Source organism: Phasianus colchicus, chromosome 6 (assembly GCF_987193195.1).
Source record: "Phasianus colchicus chromosome 6, bPhaCol1.hap1.1, whole genome shotgun sequence".
NCBI classification, from domain to species: domain Eukaryota; kingdom Metazoa; phylum Chordata; class Aves; order Galliformes; family Phasianidae; genus Phasianus; species Phasianus colchicus.
The window spans coordinates 15,117,460-15,140,644 of NC_143441.1; the positions used below are offsets into that span (position 1 = coordinate 15,117,460).

Genomic DNA, 23,185 nt, shown 5'->3' on the forward strand with positions numbered 1-23,185 from the left:
AGTGATACAGAATAGGGCCAAAACCGCAGGCCAGCTGAACTCCCACAATGGTGTGGTACTGAAGATCAATATTCTCATCCTCCTTAGAAGTGACCTTTCCTTACAGGTGTCAATTCTTCCTACAATCTTCCTACAGTCTGAACCATCACTCCACCATCTCCAGAACACACTACCACGTACTCAACCTTGGCTTACAGTATATGCTTATAGTCTCCCTCTCTTTTTTTTTTTTCTTTTTTTTTTTTCCTCTTTTTTAATTAGTAGTTTTCAGTGCATACAGGTGTGAAGGTGTGGGAAGCATTTGTGCTGAATAAGGCACTATTCAGCATTTTTTTTTTAAGGACAACATAACCAGAAGCATAATTTTAGTGGAAAAAAGGTTTAGTGGTGCTTCTGCATTCTGAATTTTATACTGAAGAAACTTTGCAATGATGGCCACAGGGTCATTTCTTTTTCAAAAGAATATGCATCACTGACCAGGTAGGCAGCCAGAACATTACGCTTCCCTATTCGTGTCATGCTTTTAAAAAGATTTTTTAATGATGACAAGAAAACACATTATGAAAATTCAGCAAGATCAGATGTTTTTAATATACCAGTTTTATAAATTTGGTAGTAACAGCTTAATGCATACTCCTTATTTTCTGTATATCAGTACTAGTTTTAAGCAAGCTGACTGAGATAAATAGAACATTAAATACAATTTAATACCAGAAAATAATCCAGTCACCATACACTCCCTGTATCTTTGAAAGTGTTGCACAAAGGACTTTTGAAATGAGAACACATTGCAAACTCTGTTTTTTGTGCAGTCCTGATAAACTCTCTGCAAGCACTGCAGCTGTGCTCAGCCCTCAGCTACTCCACACTTCCAGATCAACACAGATGTTCACAGGGTTCCTGCCACAGAGTGACTGCATCTCCTGTGCCAAGCCAACCCCATCACTAGTCTGCCCACTGCACTGCACAGTCAGCTACGCACATCTTCTATAACTAAGACCTGCTACAGACTTCGTAAGACATCAAGTTCTGGGGTTAAAAGGTGCTCACTAAGCTACCTTTTGACTGATCTCAGGTAGCCAAGGCAAATTACCCAGCTACTATACAACTAGTTTCCCACTTGCCTTACAGGAACAGGGCGATCGCAATTCTCCACTTCAGAAATTTCCTCTTGGCACATGCTCTACCGGAGCTAGGAATGCATACTATCTTCAAACCTTTCAGAGATACTACACCAAACAGATGAAGCTAGTGCTACTTAGAATAATGCAAGATATGCAATTTATTACAATCCTACTTGGAGAGCAGTTGGCCATGCTGGAGCAAAAACTTGTAGAAAGAAGGTAAACACATCAGGTGTTCCTACTCACAAACTGACAAAGGCAAGGGAGGAAAACAAACCAAAATGCAAACACCCTGATACATCTCACGGTCTGATGTGTGGCTTCCAGAAATCACTGACTGCACAGACAGTTTGGGCATGGACCAGAAATGAAGATGAAAACAGTGGATGACAAAGCTCTGCTCACGAATTTGTTTTGACAAGGAAGCATCAGACAGAAGCCGCGATACCCAACCATATGGCAGAGAGAGCCAAGCAACTACGTCTGTGATGCTGCTGGCTGTCACAAACAGCACCAGGCTAAAGAATTCTGCATGTGTCAGGGGCTTAAATTGGGTTATAAGGAGACACTAAGAGACATGGCCACTTCTCTACAGCTACGCTTATAATTTCAAAGCCAATAAAAAAAATATATTTGAGAGCAAAGGATTTACAAACAAGCTTTTGACAAAAATGCTGTGTGAAAAAAAGAGAACCATGAATTGCCAGCTGTGGAAGACTCTCTGAAGGAGAAACTATCCTTCAATGTAAGGCTTTCTGGGCAAATGGCATAAAAATCGGTGTAATACCATAAAATTTAATGGGACTAATCTAGACTTGAGTATAACGAAGCCCCGGGGACATACTCCAACTTGCAACAGTTGACTACACTGTGTTCCTCTAGCTGCATGCACAGGTGCTCAAGTTTGGAAGAGGCTGCTCGTTTAAGTCCACCTATTCTGCCTGCTCAAAGTATCTTGCTTTTGATGCAAAAACGTTTTAGAGTAATACAGTCTCACTACTGTTATGAAAGAAACAGCAAAAATCACAAATGCGGTTTCCATACTTAGAAATACAACTGCACTTTGAAGATAGCATTGAGCAAGGTTGTTTTTTAAATACACGTTAGCAATGGATCTGCTACAAAATCATTGGCAAATGAGATACTAAAAGTTCAGATGAGAAAAATAAAACGGCTTTAGCTTAGTCCCATTTCTTCCCATGGCATGATGACTCTACCCATGACATACACACTACCCAAGGAAACAGAAAATACTCTGTCATGTTTCTTAGCAAGCAATTAACAAAAACTAAGTCCATAAGAGGGACAAGAGAAAGGGAAGTCAGAGCTCTAGCAATGTCATTCATAGGATCCACAAACATGATTCACACCCTGCCAAGACCAGATGTGGCAGAAGGCCACTGCACACTGGAGGCGGCAGACACCAAGAACTCAAACAGCAGCAGCGTTCAGGCTAGGATACAAGCAGGAACTGAAAGTTGTTGTGACCTTCCCAGCAGTAGCATTACATCTCTATGTAACTTTCTTTTGTCTCCCAGGTCTGCCTAGGACCTTTTTTTTTTTCTTGGGAGTGCATTCTGATTTCCATGTGGGGACCTTTCCTGGCTGAGATCCAAGACATGATGACCACGTGTAGCTTCTCTACTGATCTGAAATTCTACGAGCACAATCTGACCAAAGATCTTTTCTCCGTTTTCCGAGTCCTGAACAAAATGAGCTTTTCTTGCTGAATGCAGATGCACACATGCCTCCACCACCACAGATTTGTCAGTATGCAAGTTTTTCCAAAGATTTCTTCTCACCTTTATTCTGAAAGAAAAAAATCACCCAAAAGCTAGCATATGCTGTATTAATGTAAAACCCCTAGAGGGCAACTAAGCGTCAATTTCAACCTGCATAAATATTCAGCTCCTTAACTAGTTTACAGATTATGTAAACTATTTCCTTCAACCTTGTCTTTTTCCCCTCATTTAGAAGAAATGAATCCTTTTCATTCTCAAATCACATTACTGCTGCCTATTTAATGTAAGTTAATCACAACGGCCCAACCAGAGACTGAGTGCTCAACCCAACAAAGCTCAAATGTGCACAGAAAAAGAATAAAGGAAAGAAAACACATGCAAGGGCCTCCTTTAAACAAAGAGAAAACAAGCATATGAAAGTCTGAAATCACTTTCTTTGCATTAAAGCCCTTTATTATTCAGCTTAGTATTAATTTATTGCATGGCATCTGCTTTCTTGTACAGCAGGTTGGTTGCGAGTCCCACATTTGTGAATTTAAATATAATGTTGGGATTATTTGCTTGTTTACCCCTACATACTATGGTTTCAGCCTTCTATTCGGTAAGTATTTATGGGCAAACAGAAAAAAAGGTAATAAAACAGGAAATAAGATAGCAAATTAGTTTCATTTGCTCTTCATTTGCTTTAAGTAAAGTCCGAGTCTGCTGATAGCAGTGAAAGAAAAAAAGTGGAAAGTAATTAGTGGCATGAAAGTCAAAAACCTTCTTCCAATTCCAACAGTTCTTCTCAAATTTTGAAGTGATAACTCCTGTGTCCAGCTAAGTCTGTTTGTAATGACATAGCAGGCCATCAACTGTCCCTCCCTTTCTTTCCACCAAATCTTGGTGTGAGCTGAAGGACACTGCTTGGCCTGTCCACATGTGCACAGAACCTGCAGACATTCATATTGCTACAGAAGACACTAACAAATCAGTGGGATTCTCAAGCTATATGGAAACGATCTGAAACAAGGAGGAAAAAATAGCTCAAAGGAATTTTTAGCAAATGCTCACAGAGATCAAGGGTTTCTACATAGTTTCTTTCAGAAGAACAAATATCCTCACACAAACTGGCAACATAACCACTGGTGGTTTATGCATAATAATGCCGGGTCAGTTTATTCATTTGTCAGTATATTTACAGACCACAACAGTCCTTCATAAAAAAAACATGATCATTATTACAATTTACCCTTGATGGAAATGCATCTTGCACTCCTTACCAGGGTGACAGAATTTGTTTTCAGACAAGTCAGCTACTGCAACTCAAACATCAGGATAATGGAGACGAGCAATAGCAAGTCTGCAGCGTACAGCTTTGCACTGAGATCACAGCTTATTCATCAGAGTGAAAATATGTTTCTGAACAGTAAGCCTTGATTAAGAGAACGAGATCAGAATTAGGTTGCTGTTGTGGTTTAACCCAGCAGGCAGCTCAGCATCACACAGCCTGTCACTCACTCGCCCCTCCCAGCGGGATGAAGGAGAAATCGGAAACAAAAGTAGAACTCATAGGTTGAGGTAAAGACTATTTACTAAAACAGAAATGGAAGACAAACATAAAAAACAGTTTTATATAATATATATATTATATATGTTTATAAAACAAGTGATACACAATTGCTCACCACACGCTGACTGAAACCCTACCAGTTCCAAAACAGAAGCAGCAACCCAGCCAACCTCCTCCAGTTTAATAGCTCAGCATGATGCCAGATGGTATGGAATGTCCCTAAGGCCAGTTTGGGCCAGTTGTCCTGGTTCTGTCCCATTCCAGCAACTCGTGCCTTTCTCAGCATCCTTGATGGCAGGGCAGTACGAGAAGCTGAAACGTCCTTTGCTCTGTAAAGAACTGCTCAGCAACAACTACAACATCACTGTTTTATGAACACTGTTTTTCTTCTAAAGCCATTACACAGAATCACACCAGCCACTATGAAGAAAACTCCATCCCAGCTGGAACCACGACAGCTGCAGTAAGAGAACTCCCTGTGAAATGATGTAACAATTTCCCATGCTCAACTAATTATCACTCAGAAGAGAATTTTTTTTCTGTGGTCATGCCAATCCAGTATTTTCTATCATAGAAACAAATAACATATCTTTGTATTGATACTTTCAACTGTGCACACCCTTCATTGGCCATAGCAGTAGTGAGATACTAACTAAATTCAGGTAAATAAATGTATGTTTGAATATGTAAGTAGCTATCTAGGAGAGAATGGAACTAACATATTTAATTTCAAAAAAAAAAAAAAAAAAGGTTTTATCACATGCCATATTTTCCTGCACTGATGGATGGCTAAGCCAGAAGAGAAAAAAAGCCAGCCAGAAGAGAAAAAACTGAAATCACAACAATTAGCTTGATTTACTATTATGCTGGGAGAACGTAGGTAAGGCACACATTACCAACTCTGTTAAATACCTTCCTTCTACAGAATTGTAGAAATTATTCTGGGGGAGTTTTAATTAAATGAGTGCTCTCTGCCCAATAATGAATGTCTCAAAGTTTATGCACAGTCAGTAACTAGTGTTTATACAAACCTGATAGAGTGAACAAGAGAGTTACCCTGTTTAAAACATGAGTAATTAAATCTTTGGTTACAAAACCCAAAACACCATACATTCTCTGATCCTATAAAAAACAGTGGTAAATTTCCTTTCATTAACAAGAACATGCTGTACATTAAGGTAGTAAGGCAGAACGGTGCCTTAAAATAACGTAAGAACATTTGTAAGCATCATGTGCTGCCAGAATTTTATCCTGAACTTCCTGTCAGGCAGAAAGGATATGTCTTTTCGAATCCATGACAGTCTATCTGCACTACAGGCTCATTCAGCATGCCAAATATTTTCTATCAGTTGACTTTTGCTTCCAAATATCTTTCTCACTGAGCTGCTCTTAAATCTGGAATGAAATAGAAGGAATATTTTCTGCACGTCTGAAATAAAATATAATGAGACTCAACCTTTGTGCAAGCTGCACTGGCAGGGGTCAGAAATGAGATGGCACACAAACCAGGCACAATCTTGTAGATGTTATTATTCCATAAGCATACCCGGCGTTATATCATGGATAAAACAATGTTTGTGTAAATCCTGCAACACACAGATCTTCCATACTGAAGAGTATGTTTAGACTGTTTTTGTTATGCTTCTAAAATAATGAACAGAAGGCATACTGTAAGTTGTATACACATTATGAAGCTTTACTAAGAAAAACACATTGAAAACACACAGCAAAGAAACAAGAGGAAGAAATCAGAACAGATGAAAAATGACAAAGATTATTTATATCAGAAAAAATAAAAAGTGTTTTTCATCACTGGCCTTATTTTGGAAGGAATATTTATATTTATAACTGGAATTATTTTGACTTGGCTGTCAGATTCACTGTAGAAAATTACAACTCCGAAGGCAGAAAAAAAGTAATGGGGCAACAAAGTATAACATTTGAAGCTGTTGACTGTGGTGGTACTTTTAGTGGGTATCGTTTTCTTCAACTTGAAAGTTCTCCCTGTAAATCTGAACATCACTTTTAACCTGGTGATACTAATGTTTTTTGGGGCTGGCTTCATTTTGCTGTGCTCCTGAAAAGAAGTCATAAACCTTAGGTTTCACCATTTTCCCTAAACAATCTTAAAGACTCCATGGTAAAAATCGTTCTCCAAGATAGTTACTGAAAAGGCCATTTCCCCTCCCACTTTTCTTTTTTCCCCTTTTCACCCTTCTTGCCTTTTTGGATAAGCAGACTGTCTTATTTATTCCATTCAAAGTGCTGCTTTTATTCAGATCACCACCAAGAATCTGTCCAATGTCTGAAGGTCTTCATGAGGACATCAGCATTTCAATAGCAGTCTGGTTTTTGGTTGTTTTTTTCTGTTTAAGTTAAGTTTTTTGTTGCTTGTTTTTTAATAGCATAAAAAACATTTTTTCAACTCAGTTCACAAACAAAGTACAGAAGTAAGAACTCTGCTCCTTCAACTGTAGACTTCATAAAGCATACATTGCTATTGCTGAAGTGCTGTGGATCAGAAGCAGGACACAACGCAAAGAATAGAAAAACTTCCTCTTAAAACACACAGCAAAGCTTTTAAAATTACCTACTTGTAAAATCCATACACGCAGCAGGCATACAGTAAAGATGTTTAATGTCATGCAGAAATGCTATATTCAGCGAGGCTTTAAGTCATTTTGTGAGCAACTGAATGTTCTGAGTGACAGTATTGACAGTACACTGAAGGACAGCATGAGTATTCAGAAGGCTCTTGATAAATTTGATCTGGAAAAACATTGCAGTTCAGCAAGAACAAAACAAAAATTCTTTAACTGTAATAGTGTATATACACATGTTTTAGTATGAATGTCATAGACAAAAACACTCTTTCACAGGAACAATCGAAAGCACAAATATGCAGTGGATGGACAGTTTCATTTTCTCTGTGCTGACACGGAGAACATCAATGCCTTGACATACAAAGAAAAGTTGGACATCCTAAAATAAAATGCTTTTGAAAACAAACAAACCAATCTCTGAACAGTAAGAAATAACTAATTATGGGAGCAATCTGTCTCTACAAGCTGCAACATTAACCAAATTACAGATATACCAAACACGACCACAAGAGAAGTCTTATAAGTCCAATTCAGTCCTGCATTCCTCACAGTCTTGGTAAGTACATCCAAGGGAATCCAACAGTTAAACTTCAAGAAATCATCATGTAAACTCTTTTTTTTAGGAAAGAAGTAAGAAGGCAGAACCCTAAATACTACAAATAATGTCTAAATGCCTACAACTTTTTCAATTCTTTCCCAGGTCTGTGGATTTCAAGAGAAAAATCTATTTACCCCATTCCAAGTGTACATTATCATCTTCAAAATTCCTTAAGCAAGTTCCTGTTCTACTCATCAACTCACAAGCACCACCTTCCACCCCTTACTGGATTCCTTTCAAATCCTTCGTAATATCCCTCTGAAATATGTCTAGTGTGCAGCAGCTGAATTGTTTTTCTTGCTCCATAAACATAGACCCTCATCCACAACTCCAATGCTCTGTCTGTGTAGCTCTAACACTCCTTGTCCATCCCCCTCCACATTTTCTGACCTGTTGTGAAGCTTTTGATTGCTCACCCCAAATACTTCTCACCTTCTGTCATATGATCATATTTCATGTGAAGGTATCTATTTCAATCTTAAGCAGCACTCATTTCAAGCACTTTTTTCAGCGTGACCTTTCTTCTTTTTTTGGACAGTGTTAAAATGTTACAAATAAAATTCAGAGGAATTACAATAAAGCACAAGTATTTTATGGCCTTTTGTTTGGTAGCCTTTATTCCTCTCTCAATCAGACCTGCAAATGGAACACTCTTCAGAGCAAGAATCTCCTCTAATCTTTTTCTATGCAGCACTATGTAGACAATTACTGGAAAACAATTACAATAGCAACAAAATTAAATTAAATTTTGCAGCAGGGAAGAGGGATTATTTTTGCCACCATTATTGAAAGTACCAGAACAATAACATGCAGAAATGCTGTTTTACTCAGCAACAGATAAAACAGTTACTACTTAAAGCTGTATATTGTCAGTGTTGTTACCACAACTATATATATATATAAAAAGGACCTGAAGAACATCTCACTCCATTCAAACAACCTTTAGATTTAGATTCCACACTGAAAAAGTTTATAATGCTTAGCCCCAAAGAAGGATGAAAATTAGAGATTTCATTAACCATCTTCTGATGTTTTCAAACAAAAAAGCATGAAGAACAGTCAGATCACCACATCTCCTTAAGAGTATGCCTACTCACTCAGCCACATTTCAACTTTATCTTGCTTTCTCCTGTTGCGTTATAAGGTTTATCCTTCCTGTCCTTTGTTGGAATTTGATTTAGGGTTCGTTTTTTTTGGGACTGCTCAGGTGACTCATAATATTCTATGTAAATACATTCAACAGATATAGTTCTCCAATCTACAGGAAACGGAGATCAAAACTACAACTCTAATAATGCACTGCCTTTTCACATCAAAGCCTGCTAGATAAATTTGCAATTATTATTCTGAACCCCATTTAGCACAGCAGTAATTAGAATTTTTCCCCATTACCTTTCCCTGAATATAATGCACTCTTTAGAACACCAAAACACTGCCTGCAGTCCATCTGAAAGCTCACTATTTATTGGTTTGTAGTTCCAAATACGCAGTAGCTGCTTTTTGACAAAACTAAGTTCTGTTTTCCACTGCTGCACCTAATGCTATCTATACAACACATTCTGATGTCAACAGTTGAAAAATAACCTATTTTCTGTGTGAAAGTAACCCCAGGGTAATATTCATAATTCATACACAATTAAAATATTTATACACGTGCACAGAGAATATAGCACAACCTCTTAAAGCATTAGATTTATTTACACAAGTGCTGAGTGTCTTGTTGAATGTAATTCTACAGTAATTCTAAGAGGGGTTTACAATCCAAAACTGCAAAGCCATTGCTAAAGTACATCATTATGAGCACAGTTAATACGAAAGTTACAATTAGTCACTTGTACTACTATTAACAAGATGTGCAACTTTGTCACAGTAATACTGTAATACTCTAATACATAAACTACTGTGTCTGTAGTTTATCACCACCATTAATGATGAGACAGTAAAAAAAAAAAAAAAAACCCTCCAGAATTCATTCTCATTTGTTGGCAGTAACAAGAACTGAAAGGGAAGAATCAGGATGTATCAACTAGGAAAGAAAACCGAGGATGAGTAATAGCACATCTAACATCTAATATAAGATACAAACGTGGTCTTAGTAAGAGGCTGCGATCGTAACCTCTCTTTTTTGGGAGGATTCAGAAAGAATTCGACTATGTCTCTCCTAACCCTGCCGAATCAGTCAGCCAACAAAAGCACTGCTGTGAAGGTTGATCCGAACACCACCAAACAGCATAACATTGATGTCAAGAAGAAGTTTGTCCTTCTGTCTTCATAGCTCACACCAAACTGATCTCTGACATGGAATCAGTTATTCAGCGTAACAGTATGGAGCTTACCAGTAAGAGAACTCACAATAATTTGATCACATAAAAGGCAATCTTAGCCTCAAAGAGCTAAACACAAAACATAACCCAAACAGATACAATTGTTTCAAAGTCAGAGGATGGACATTAGTGTTAGTGTGCTTCCCAAAAGAAAAAAGTTCAAAGAAAGAGTACCAAAGAGACTGACACACTATTCATTACTGGGCAAGGAACCTCCAGGTACACAAGCAGTAGCAATGGAGACACACACAGTGAGATACATTTGACAGGCAGTTTGTCAGCATGCAGTGACATGACTAAAAAGTGGAAACAGCTGCTGAGAAGGATTTGGGCCATAGTTCCAAGTCCGACACTTCCAAGGATCCAAGAAAGGTACAAAAGGACAAAGATGATTTTTTTTATACCTCCCTTTCGTACATATTATAACACACTATAAATCCAAGGTCTGAAAGAACAGCTTTTCTCCTGAAACGTGATAATCAGCACCACAATACAATACTTTCTCTACTCTGAAGAGTTGCAGAAGCACTATCCTGTCATTCAAACTTCAGCAGTTCATTTGGTCAGTGCTTATGATGGGTAATACTGCTCATGCATTACTGTAATCCAAATCCACGCAGGCATGCTCTATTTAAACAAGCATTTGTTAATATTCTGTATTAATATATTTATGCTGGAATGGGAAAACAAATTTGAAATTTGAGATCTTTAATAGAAACCAATAAAATCTCTAATTTAAGGAAACCAACAGAGTGGACACAACATTACCAACATACCTATCAAGGTATGAACTCCAAGCTATCATCATCACTTTAGTGTCTATGCATAACATTTTGTAACAGGTAAGAGAAACAAAATTAAGACAGTGCTTGTAGGATGTGGCAACCTGGCTGAAATTGATATTCATTAGAGTACTCTTTGCATGAATAGGAGCATTTGGACTCTGTGGTCTTTATCAGAGCCCCAGCTGGTAATGGTTGAAGGTTAATGCCTTACTCCATTCTGTTCAATTTTCTTTCCTAATTAGTCCTCCAAATCTATAGCTGTGAGCACCAAGTGTCTGTGCTCAAAAGAAACTAATTAATGCTAGCAAATTAGATCAAGTCCAAAGATCCAACAGCCAAACTCTTAAATGCTCCTTGTTAATAGGAAGTGTAGCTGTCAATAACTGCTGTTGGTGGCTATAATGAGGCCTCTTTCTTTCACTGAAAGTGATTTCATTTCTCTTTGTCCCTGTAAAAGCTGTTCCATTCCCTAATAAAAAAATAAAAAAAGACCCTACACAACTAAGTTGCAATGGTAAAGCTAGCAGTCTGACCCATTTCTTGTGATCAGCTGGGTTGAAATGACATGAAGGGGGAGAAGGAAAAAAATAATCTCTCCCCAAACATTTTATTGGAAGTCCTAACACTGGTTAGAATACTTAAAATTTCCATCACCAAGCAACACAATATGCTCTCATTTTTCTTTTCTATGAAACCTTCTAAATCACCTTTGTTTAGTTAATACTGTAAGTATCATTCAAAAAAAAAAAAAAAAAAAAACCATGACATCTATGATCTCATTTCTTCAAACTGTAATTTACATATAGCTGTTCTCTCTGCTCAGTTTGTTGGAGCAAGGCTCAATGTAACATAATCCCTCTAGAGATTGTATTAATTCACTCACATGCTTAAATGTGATGAGAGTAAATGTTTGTTGGAAATATATCGACCTGAATCTTTTCCTAAAATAAAAGCTAAAGTGCACAGACAAGAACATTGTGAAAATTCAGCATCTTATCCTCAGGAAGACCAAGCAGGGGAAAACACCTACCAATTCATTACTAGCTCTAAATATAGCTGTAGCACTATCAAAACATACCATTTAAATAGCTGACAACTACACAGTATGTCAAACAGTAATCTCAATAGCTTCATACAAGGTGAGAAGTTCACCCAATATGACTACACTGTAGTTTAATTCGCAGAAAATAAACACAGCAACAGAGGATAACATTTCTACCCTTTTCTATCTGCAATTTTGTCACTCAGTTTTCTCTGAAAAAACGAAGTTGTAGACAACAAGGCAGCATAGTTTTGCTCCTCCCATAGGAAAAAAGTATTCCAGTCATAAAGTTTGTGATTCCTCCCATGACTTCAGGCTTTCCATCAAATTCTCATCAATGTACAAAAGCATGTAAGAAATTTGCAGTCACAGTAGTTCAGTAAAAATATCACCAGGAAACGCCATGCTACTTCACTGATTTTTATCAGTTACTTGATCTTTTTGCTTCAGTCAATTAGCAGATGATTATATACATTCCTCAAATAAGTGAATTTCAAGAAGATTATAAGGACTGTATTTTCCATTGTGCAGTTCAGCAGGTGAGCAAAATTCTGTTATTTTTAGTTTCAATTTGCTTCAAGAAAGTAAGTTTGATCAATATTTTTAAACATGAGCTGCCATTTAATTTCCTGATGCTACCAGCCTTAGCACCTGCCAGTGTTAACCTCAGAACAGACTATAGATACCAACAGTTAATGTAATTGCCTGCATCAGTTAAGGAAAGTGAGCAATATCATTGAGTAGCATATCAAGCTAAAATTCACTGTTTTGTATATTTCATTGTTTGCTTTTCTTAAAAAAGAATGTGTGTGTGTATATATATGTATGCCTACATATATTAACACACACTTCTTTTTGGAAGGACAAATACCTGGGCATGTACCTAGGCATTTTAATGTGCAGCATCAAATACACCTCAATCAGAAATTTCTTCCTTTTTATAGAGTTTGATTTGTCAGGTGTAAGGGTCATGGTCTAGAGCAGGTGGCCCCTACGGGGACAGAGATAATGTCAGTGACAGGACTGTTGAGTAACTGCACATTATCAAAACTCTGGTTGACACTGGTCATGCTCTACTGTAGAGAAGCCTGCAGTAGTGTTGCATCCAATCATTTTCACTAAGTATCAACATGAGCCCTGAGGAGGAGAGGGCTAATGGGGAACATGGAGAATGGGAGGAGGGTGACTGCCTGGAAATGTCCTTTTCCAGCCACACTTTCCAAACCAATTTTTAAAGCATTGCCAAGTATCTTAAGAGATTTTTCAGGGCAAATGGATTCACATTGCTAAATACTTCCTACAGACACCAGAACCAACATAAGTATGCTCCAGAGGAGATTCCCAACTCACCACAGGAGGAAACCATCTTCCATTTGTCTCCCTCTTATACTAAAAAAAAGTACAGAACATCCTGTCATCTTGGCCAAATTAATTCTTCCCGTAACAAACTTCAAACAAGAAACAGCCGCACGTTCTTATCTGCAGAGTTGTAGGCAGGATCAAGTGTTGAATAATCCAAACTGTTTCCGTTACCTCACTGCCTTCCTAATAGCAGAACCAAGCTGATCTGAACTAGCTATTCCTGTACTCAGTCTGAAAAGCATATAGTTGAGTTACCTACACAAATCCTGGGAACCTGACAGAAGACATCTGCAAGTCTCTCCTGCTGACTGTGAAAGGCCCAAACCCACTGATCAGTAGCAGACACCAAAACGAAAAAGACAAAAAAAAGTTTAGACTAAAATCTTGTCACACGAAAGAAAAAAAAAAGTTTGTGGGGTTTGGGAAGGGGGGAGAAGTATTTTCTAACACAACAAATACACATCACACTGAAAAAAATACACAAAATTAAAGTCTCATGACTGACTCAATCACCTGAGTACTTTCTTTTGGGGATCTAAACATAAGACAACTTTAAAACCAAAATCCGTAATTTCTAAAAGCATTTCTGCTTGTTCCAAGACAAGCTATTAAAAACCAATATTAACTCAATGTACAATACTTAGAGTACTATGGTTTATATTTCTGTCCTGAAGTGTTCTCTACCTAACCTCGAAGAGTTAAATATTTCAAAATCAGTAACTCTGAACTGCAGAATAAGTACTCTTAAGAAATAGAACAAACATTTATAATGTACATAGAATCAAAATCAACCAAATCTCTTGCAGTTTTTTGGTGAGTGTTCCTAGTTTCACAGCAGAGAGACGTCATGGAAAGAAGAGCACGAGAAATTGAAACAGCAGATGTTTCAGTAAGCTTAAGACAACCTTTCTAAGTGATAAATTAAGATTCCTGATATTTACTGATTTTAAGAAATTTACTCAAAATTTAGATATTATAACTGTAAATTAAAACTAAAAACTTTCAAAGTAATACAGCTTAAGAAATCATTTTATAAAAGGAATGGATTCAGCAACAGCAGATAAGCACTCCTTTTAGCTACTTAAGTTTGTAATCACTTCTATTATATGCCAAGAATACACTGACTGAATTACAGGGGTATAATGTGATTCATGCTAGCATCTGCATAAATACTCTGAAAAGTTCCTGCATGACAATGTAATGTGGTTGCTTTGTTTGTTTGACAACATTTAAGAAAAGTACTGTACTTGTATGATATTCCAATAACAGTTCACAATTTCATGTACATATACTTAATGGACATTAAGACAATATGGCATGTTGGCATTCTGGTCATGAAAAATTGATCTGTGTTCTTCAGAAAGCATGTTTATTCTCTTACCAAAATTATTAACACAGTAATTTTCACTAGAAGAGTGCTTGAATCTTAAGCACAGGACACAGAAATCATTCTGCAACTAAGATGTCCCAAATTCTTGAGGAACAAGCAGCACTCACATTCGCTATACTGCAACAATTTGAAAAAAAAAAATCAAAATAAATTTCAACAAATATAATGAAATATAGTTGGTTTACTTACTTGTTCTTAAAAATTATCTTAAAAATAGACACTTTTCATGGTTATTTCATCCCTAAGCTACTCTGTTAAGTTAACACAACCCAGCACAGCAACGGTCACCCATGTAATCATGCTGGCATAGCGATATCACCTCCTGAGTTAACAAAACCTCTTCTTATTTCTTCTTTTCTATTTTTAACCCTTGGGGTTTCTTTTCTCTGGATGCCTCTTGAACACGTGCTGGACAGGCTGTCGCTGCTCACATTATTAGCTCTGATAAGCACACATCTCTAGGTGGTATAGCTGCAGGCTAAGGTAACGGCCTGTATACAGATGGACCCCATGCTCATGCAGAGAACTACTGAATGTACAGGGGTTCCCCGTAGAGACAGATAGGAAGCTAAGCACAACCAAGAAAACCGTAAAAGCCCATACTTGAAGAATAGCTTTTTCTCCTATACTAATAATACATTCACCACAATTTCCTAGAGACAAAATGAAACACAGGTATACTAACAGAATAGAAAAAACTAAGCCAAAAACAAGTAAAATGAGTACCTGTGCTACTTAACATAAACAGCACCAGTTCACACATCTATGTTCTATAGCAACTGGCTCTCAGGAGTTCTGACTACTTAAATACACAGCTTATACTCTTAGTTTGTAATTGTTTACAGGCAATGGTTTTTATGCTATTTCCCATGATTAACACTATCCTCTTGTACTAACAAGACACATTTATTCCAGCAATAATTTCACAGCAGATTTGAGAGAGAAATTCTCCTGTTTAACCTTCATTTCCCATTTGTTGCTCTCCATCCCTGTATGGATTGAAAGGCGTACAACAAAATAGCTGAAGTGATGCCTTTTTTCAGAAGAAATATGAATGCAGATTTTGTTCATTCATCTAATTAAAAAAAATGCACTGGAAACACTCAGCTTCCACCTCTAACTTTCAAGAAATTTGATCAAAACTGGCCTAGAGCTAAGAGAGAGACAGGCAAATCCACAATTTGCAATTTGCACAATTTCCAGATTTTTAACCCACACCCCCTTTCAATGATCCACATTACTAATATTACCAATAAGTAATACACAGATTGATGTTGGTGCCTTCCTTTGGTCCAAACGGTATCAGAAGGACACACAAGATAAATGAGGTGTCCCAGGGCAACAGTGAGTGATCCACAAGGTAAAAGGGGTGACAGCAGTACCCTCAGTCGTCTGCTAGTTTTCAATACACTGTGATATACAGTACTTTGTGTGTGCCTGTTTAAGTTGATTTATGGATTATACTATATGGTTGCAACTAAATTTAATTCTCAGAAAACAGATGTGTGGTTTAAAAAAAACTTCTGTAAAGAAACTGTGAGTTGAAGATTGTGAAAACAACACAACCGCAACCAAACACAAAAATGGCAGAGTTGACACTTATTCCAGCCCTAGTTAGAGCTTGTTGTCCAGATACCTCACAAAGTAACACGATAACAATCTAATCAGTGTTATTTAAAGTCACAATACCAAATCTAGGACTTCACTTTACTATTAAGCCTCACAATTGAAGTCTAGTAGACTATTCTAATAGCAAAAGACAAAAAGCCACACACCATCAGGGAAACACCCGTGCTTAAAAACCAGTGACTTAGGGAAGAACTGTGCAAGTGTAACCACTGACAGAGCAGCTGCTTTCGTGGGAATAAAAAGAAAAGGATTCCTGAAAAAGGTTACAGACAACAGCAAGCATTAAACTTTTTCAAGGCGCTACTCATAGCCATGCGTTTGCAGTAAAGATATTGGAGCCAGAAAAGCACAAACTGCAGCAGGATGTCATCAGTGTAGTTATGTCTATGAAAAACAAGCCCTTTAAGCAGCAGAATCTGTACAGGACTATGCAGTGAAACACGAAATGACCATGAAAATCTTTCATACCACGGGGAGGTTTGCTGGTTATCTTGCAAGAGAGTGCTTAAAAGAGTTGTCAAACTTCAAGCATTCTTTTTTTCTTGGCTTTTGTTTTATTTTTATTATTTTTTATTTATTTTACACAAAAAGACAAGTGTTGCAGATTTGCTGACCTTTTCTCTGATGACAGGTGGCTGTGAGTAGTTTGCAGCCTGGCAGACATATTCAAAAGAAATAAATAAACCCATTTGATGTGTCCCTCCAAGGTGAAGTTGATGCTTCAGCAAAGAGGGAGAAATAACTGCTTTTCAAAAGATACTTGTGCTATGGAGAGATCATTTTGAAAATGGATGTTTAAAAATGTGTCCATTGTTATTGACTGTTTCCGAAAACAATGCGAGCGTCTCACCTATAAAACCCTTTCATATATCTGTATGGAAATCAAATTTTCTAACCTATTTAAAAATCACAGAAAAAGTTTCAGCAGGATTTGAACCTATTTGTTAAATTTGTTAAATGTGTAACACAATCTGATTAGCTTATTTCATCTTTATCTCATTCTTTAATTTCTATTTTTGCACATTTCGTAATGTACACAATATACTAGTACAGTGAACATATTTCTATTTAATAAATAAGTCTACATATTTTGGGTACAGTGTGCTCAAACTTTTTTTTTTTAACCAGTAATATTTAGAAGAAACTAAAAAATACCAAATCAGTAAGCATCAGCCTAAAACAAATTCTGTCTAATAAGGTATCTCCATGCACATGCATCACTAAAGCACTGACAAGGGACAGGATACACTTTGTAAATAAATCTGTAATAATAAAGAAGGCCCAACCTGAAGGGTCACACAAAGCAATTTCATCTACACAAGCATCAAATAATATAGACAAGTAACTCTTACGTTTCTCCCTCATCACACAATCCAAATCAAAACATGGAAAGTTTTCTATCAGTCAGAACCAATCAGGAACAAAGTCATTTTGATAAACACTCCACACTACCAAGCAGCCAAGGCCAACATGGCAGATTTATATACAAACTGTATTATTGGTTTCACAGCAAACATTAAGATGCTGATCATACATATTAATTCTCTGACTATTTGCCTCCAAAAACAAGGATTATGTTCAGGGCACAAAAGTGAATACATCAGATCTCCTGATGTACATTTGACTCTTACCTTGCACTTTATCAGAACACAGCTCCTTAGCTCGGTCTCTCATTATTTGTGGAATCAAGACATCTTTTTCTACATGTCTCAGCTTAGAATTCTCTGCAAGAGAGACAGAAACAAAAATAAAAGGAAGATGTTATTTTTCTAAGCATCAGAGAAAAATTGATCCATGGAAATAGCACAACACTGTTTATAGAACAGATACTAAGATACTGTCACAAACCAACAGCAGAAAATACCCTGGAAAAACTACATGCTGAAAAGCAGAAAAGTCCCAAGATTTGAAATGACTCATATACAGGCACAAGCATTATCCTGAACATTTTCTGTTCTGCTCAATGTGCAAAATGAACCTAAAATAATAAAAGAAATTTAAAAAATCTGGCAGCACTTTCTTCTTTCTACCTTACTAAATGAAACATCTGCATAAAGACAGCACAAAGATTTAGAGTTATGTTTAATTCAATATATTAACATTTTTCTATCTGTGTTATCTATACAATCTACAGCTTTTTAGCTCATGTAATAGAGCAAAGAAGCATAGCATGTTAGAGCAGAATCTAAACTTGTATTACTACATGGAAGACTTTGGTTCTTTGAAAAGAAACACAAATAACCATTTTCTTCTACACAGCATCAGTGAGTTTCTTCACTGAGAAAAATCAACAAGACAAAACACTGATGCCTGAATTCTGGATTTAAACACAGAGCTGTGGTTTGCATACAGTTGCCTCTGAACAGAATTCAGTCCTATAAGCACAACTACTCATAACAGATCACTTGGAAGTGCAATAATTTTGTTTCTAAATCAACTCTTCAGACTAAAGGGTGAGAATTTACTGAGCACAGCTTCTTCCTTCTTAGCTTCTGATTTAAAAGCCCTTTACAGAACATTTGTTCAGAACACTGTAGAGCTCAACATCATTATACCAAATACCTGATTTTCCTCCTCAAGCACACTATTTACTATTTGATGTTGATAGAATTCTTCAACACAGAATCAGCTGTGATGCTCATTATGAAAACTGTCAGATACGCTGTTATACTGAGTGACAATCATATCATTTTAAAATAACATTAAAATATTTAGATTAAATGGAAGAAAAAGTGTGATGTAATAAGTCAAGGAAATGAGAAAAATTTGTTATCTACCTCTTTTCAAACACACTAATTTTCAGAGCATCTACAGTTATCTCTAGATCAAAAGGAAACAGATTAACGTTTCTCTAGTCATTTCTAATGCCTCACCTTTTAAAGCTTAGTAACATTATGAGGCTGCATTATGAGGTTTTGCAGCATTTTATCTGTGATATTGCTGGGGAGTCTGGTAACGAAACAGAATGCTATAATGACCAATCCACAGAGTTAGAACTAAAACCTTCTCTTTCATTCTGAAAAATTTCTTGTTCAAAACTTCTACAGCAAAAAAAAAAAAAAAAGGAAACAAAGTCTCTTATGCAGCAAAAATACTAAAGACAAATTAATTTGCTTTTATGCTCTGATTTTCATGACTGAGAACAGAATTATAAATAAATACAATTCTGACAGTTTTTCAGAATATCAGTACTGTACAGAGCATTTGTACAGCAAAATGTAAAACGTCTTAAAGCTTTAAGGCACATTTCTTAAGAAGCAGGACAAATAAGTTCAGCCAAATGGTAAGGCAGAAAACAGCACCACTGAACTACATGCCTCAGCTCTACTTTGAGCAACTTCGGCCAAAACAAGCTGGCACTGCTACAGTCCTGCCCTATCCCAGTGCCTGCAATGCTCTTCCCTCTGCACACACACATGTTCTCTGCAGGCCTGCAGACTGAAAAGGGAAGTGAATTTGGTTGGACAGTGAATAAATTTCTTGTCATGCAATTTTTCCGCTAGATAAATTTCCCAGTCTATTTCACTATGAAACTTCTGTGGTCTATGAGAAAGAACTGTGCAAGAGCAGGAACAAGTGGAGGGAAGGTTACAGCTACCACAAAGCACCAATGGCTCAAACTGTAGCCTATGCCTTTATTTTTTTCTTAGCTAGTGGAACATCAGCTGCCACCAAAGCAGAGAATTAGACAGCCCCCAGTTGGCACTGTGCACCCTCATCACATCAGCACCTGTGGGCAACTCAGGACACAGGGCAGTGTCCTGTAAGGAGAGTCAGAAGAGAGCAATGACAGTCATTTAAGGGCAATTATGGAACAGTAAAAAGGAAACAGGAATGAAGATCACTTATATACAGGTCTCATATACAGGAGTTTTCTTCTTCAAAAGTTTGTTGGCAAGTATCAGCCTTTAAACCATACGAAGCACAGACAATTCAAATCATTTTATACAGCCAAGGTAGTAGATCTCTGCACCCACGTGCATCTATATCTCCAAACAGGTCGAAAGGAGATTTTCAGCTTGAGCAGCACTGTATTTACTCATGATTTTCAACTGCAATGTCTAAAGCATTTTAATATTCTTCTTTGATTCTAAACTATTCATTATATCATATGAATGGCGATTTTTAGTCAAGGATCTCAAAACACATTCCTGAAGTTGGTACACCTAGCATTTATACAAAACATTTAACAAAAATAAGGCACAAATATTAACAGTATCAGATACCAGATAAAAAAAGTTTGTGCGTGAAATAATCGTATTTCTGGATAGCAACCTATAAGCACTTGCAACGAGATCAACATCAACCTAACTAAATCAGCTCTGCAGCTAACATTACATGGCAAGAACTTCCAAAGATACAACACCTTAGAAGCAAGACTTCATCAAAAAACATGAGACAGTCATGATGTGAAGCTACCAATTCCTTTTGCCTCTTTTCAACTATATTACATTTTCTAGAATAATAAGTAGTGTTTTCCCTTTAGATAGTTCACTAGCCTGCACTACGAAATATATTTCTTATTCTAATACCAGATTTGCTGCCAACTAGTCCCAACGCAATCTGCATTACAATACACCTACTATGTTTTCTGCCTATTGGTTTATTTTTTCTTCAAAATATTAATAGAATTATTCCTAGGCAATCAAGAAATAGGTTTTCTTACAGTTTGCTCTTCTTGTTTGAGAGTTGATACCTTTGCTCCCTATCCACAACCTCCTGCACTTTGCCTGGTCTTCTGCACAGGCTGCTTGAGATGCTCTCAGCATCTGGTTGCAAAGTGTAACAAGCACACACTGCTTCTCAGCTGTCACCAGGCCAAACAAGTGTTAGCAGCAGCTTCTCCTCCTTGTCTTTGACAGCCAAAACTTGGGCACACTTGTTCTAGCAACTTAGTATTTCAAACAGATTCTATCTTTATAGGATTTGGTGTTGAAATTTGCTACTGCAATCTAAAGTTGCAAGGAACAAACCAAAAACAAGCAACTTGAATAAAGGTTACAAAAATCAGAATTATCGATAATAAAGCATTGTTAATAATACAACTAGCAATAGAAGAAAAGCATTTTGTACAAATAGACACAGAATTAAGCTAAAACCAAATGCAGGCTTGCAGGCATTAACACATCTAAGCCACTGGCTTCTTGAAAACAAGGGCAAAGCTACAGCCAAGGAATTGGTAAAATAAAGCTACCAAAGAAAATTGCATCAGCACACTCCAAAATGCTGCTGCTTCTCACAGGGACATGGAACACAACAGCTCAAAGATCTAAGCTTGCAGTTGCCAGAATAAAAGACCAAGGACAAAACCTATAGAAAAGTAAGTGTCCCAGTGAAAAGGAAACTATTTTCCGTGCCACTTCAGGGTACCATAAAGAATTACAAAACTATGAGATGCTCCTATTCAGTGAAATATTAAGAACAATTTTAAAGCATTTCTTTGCTTAACACAAATAAAATCTGGGGGTTTTGGTAAATTTCAATGCCTGAAACAGCTCTGATTGTGTACAATACATAGGGCATGAGGCTACATTTGCAATCGTTTTCTGTGGTTGATGAAACCCTCAGCTGCAAAAGCTATCTAGTGCCATGGAGAGCCAAGGACTGCAACCATTTGGTTTAATGGTTTTCATTATTTTTCTATAAATGAGAAAAAAAGCAAGGAAATACACGTAACAGTAGAATGCAACCACTAGAAGGGTAGAGAATACACATCTTGTTCCCTCTGCATTGAAGCTGGGAAACCAGGATATGACTGAAATGCTCTCTCTGCCTTCTAGTCTCCAGCTACAGGATCCAGGAAGGTCTGGATAGAGGACCATAGCACAGGCCTGTGTAATGGACAACGAGTTTTTAAGGACAAGAGACAGAAGTAACAGGAAGCTGCTCTACAGTCTTAATAATGAAAGGAACTCTAGCAGCTTGTCATATTGAATAGAAGACTATTATAAAAAGGAGATACCAAGATGAAATCTTTCCTTGAACAGCGACCCAGTATAAGTTTTATTACCTCCCTGCCTCACACCCTTAGCATCCAAGAGGAACTGCGTTAATCAACTCCAGTAGAAGTTTTTGGAACACGCATTTCTGGTTACTCTGCTTGTAATTTGAATGTCCTTGGTTATTTATCTAGTGACTTTAAAAAAAAATAAATAACTCAAGCTAGTACTTTAAATATATGAGGTGATTCAAAGAAACACAGTATAAATGATGAGCTAAGCAATGAGTAACAAGTTAACAAAATGCATTAAATTCGAGGGTTTAATCTTTTTTTGTATCCCTTGACATAAACAATGTATATACTGTAAAGACAGCATACAACTACTGTGTTTTACAAAGCTCATAGCTTCCTATGAGCTTATTACAAAGCTGACTGGAAAGTATACCTTTCTTAATAAAAGAAATAGCAGTGCAGTGTTAATTGTATGCTTACAGGCAAATGTTCCTGTCATCAGACTACTGGCTCCAAAACCCACGTCAGGCTTATTTTAGTTCATGCCAGTTGCATTTTGAATAGGCAAAGACAGCTACAGCTAATAACTCCTTTCAGGAAAAGAATGCATTCAAGACTTTCATTGCTGCTACTCTGCCTAGCTTATCCAATCTGGATTAAATAACAAGTTAGCATGAATTAATATAAGATCTGTAAGTCATGTGTGTATATGTGCACCATAAAAACAGTCATCAAAAAAGATCTATATCACTGAATATGTTATCAATTACCTGAAGTCTCTATTCTGAAATACAAAGTTACACATCATCACAACAAATTTAGAGAGAGATCTATTAAAACCATGGGCAGAAAAAAAGCAGGTGCTTCCAAAAATCTAGGAAGATATTTTCCTGCAATTGTAGTTTTTAAAAAATGTTTCTTGAAGATGAAATTAATACTCCCTATACAGTCCTATAACCTGTGAAGGAACTCCTCGACCCTTACTCCAAGAAGTTCACAGGGCCAAAATGACAAAAGTTTCAGCATACTCCTTTGCAAATTCTGTCCCACAGAAACATTCAGGATCCAGCTAAGGTAATGA

The 23,185-nt window shown here is 37.0% G+C and overlaps 1 protein-coding gene across 2 annotated transcripts in view; it reads right to left on the reverse strand.

Moving 5' to 3' along the window:
* The window catches only part of CMC1 (C-X9-C motif containing 1), a 39,535-nt gene that overhangs the window by 11,925 nt on the left and 4,425 nt on the right, over positions 1–23,185 (reverse strand). The window contains exons 1-2 of one of the 2 annotated variants that reach the window (XM_090142526.1): positions 20,818–20,956; positions 17,783–17,875 (exon numbers count right to left, since the gene is read on the reverse strand). In XM_090142526.1, the coding sequence (XP_089998652.1) occupies positions 17,783–17,825 (43 nt within the window). In that variant the 5' untranslated portion in view covers positions 17,826–17,875; positions 20,818–20,956. Of the gene's footprint in view, positions 1–17,782; positions 17,876–20,817; positions 20,957–23,185 lie in introns of those variants that run through there. The other variant, XM_031590249.2, reaches the window with a different exon arrangement.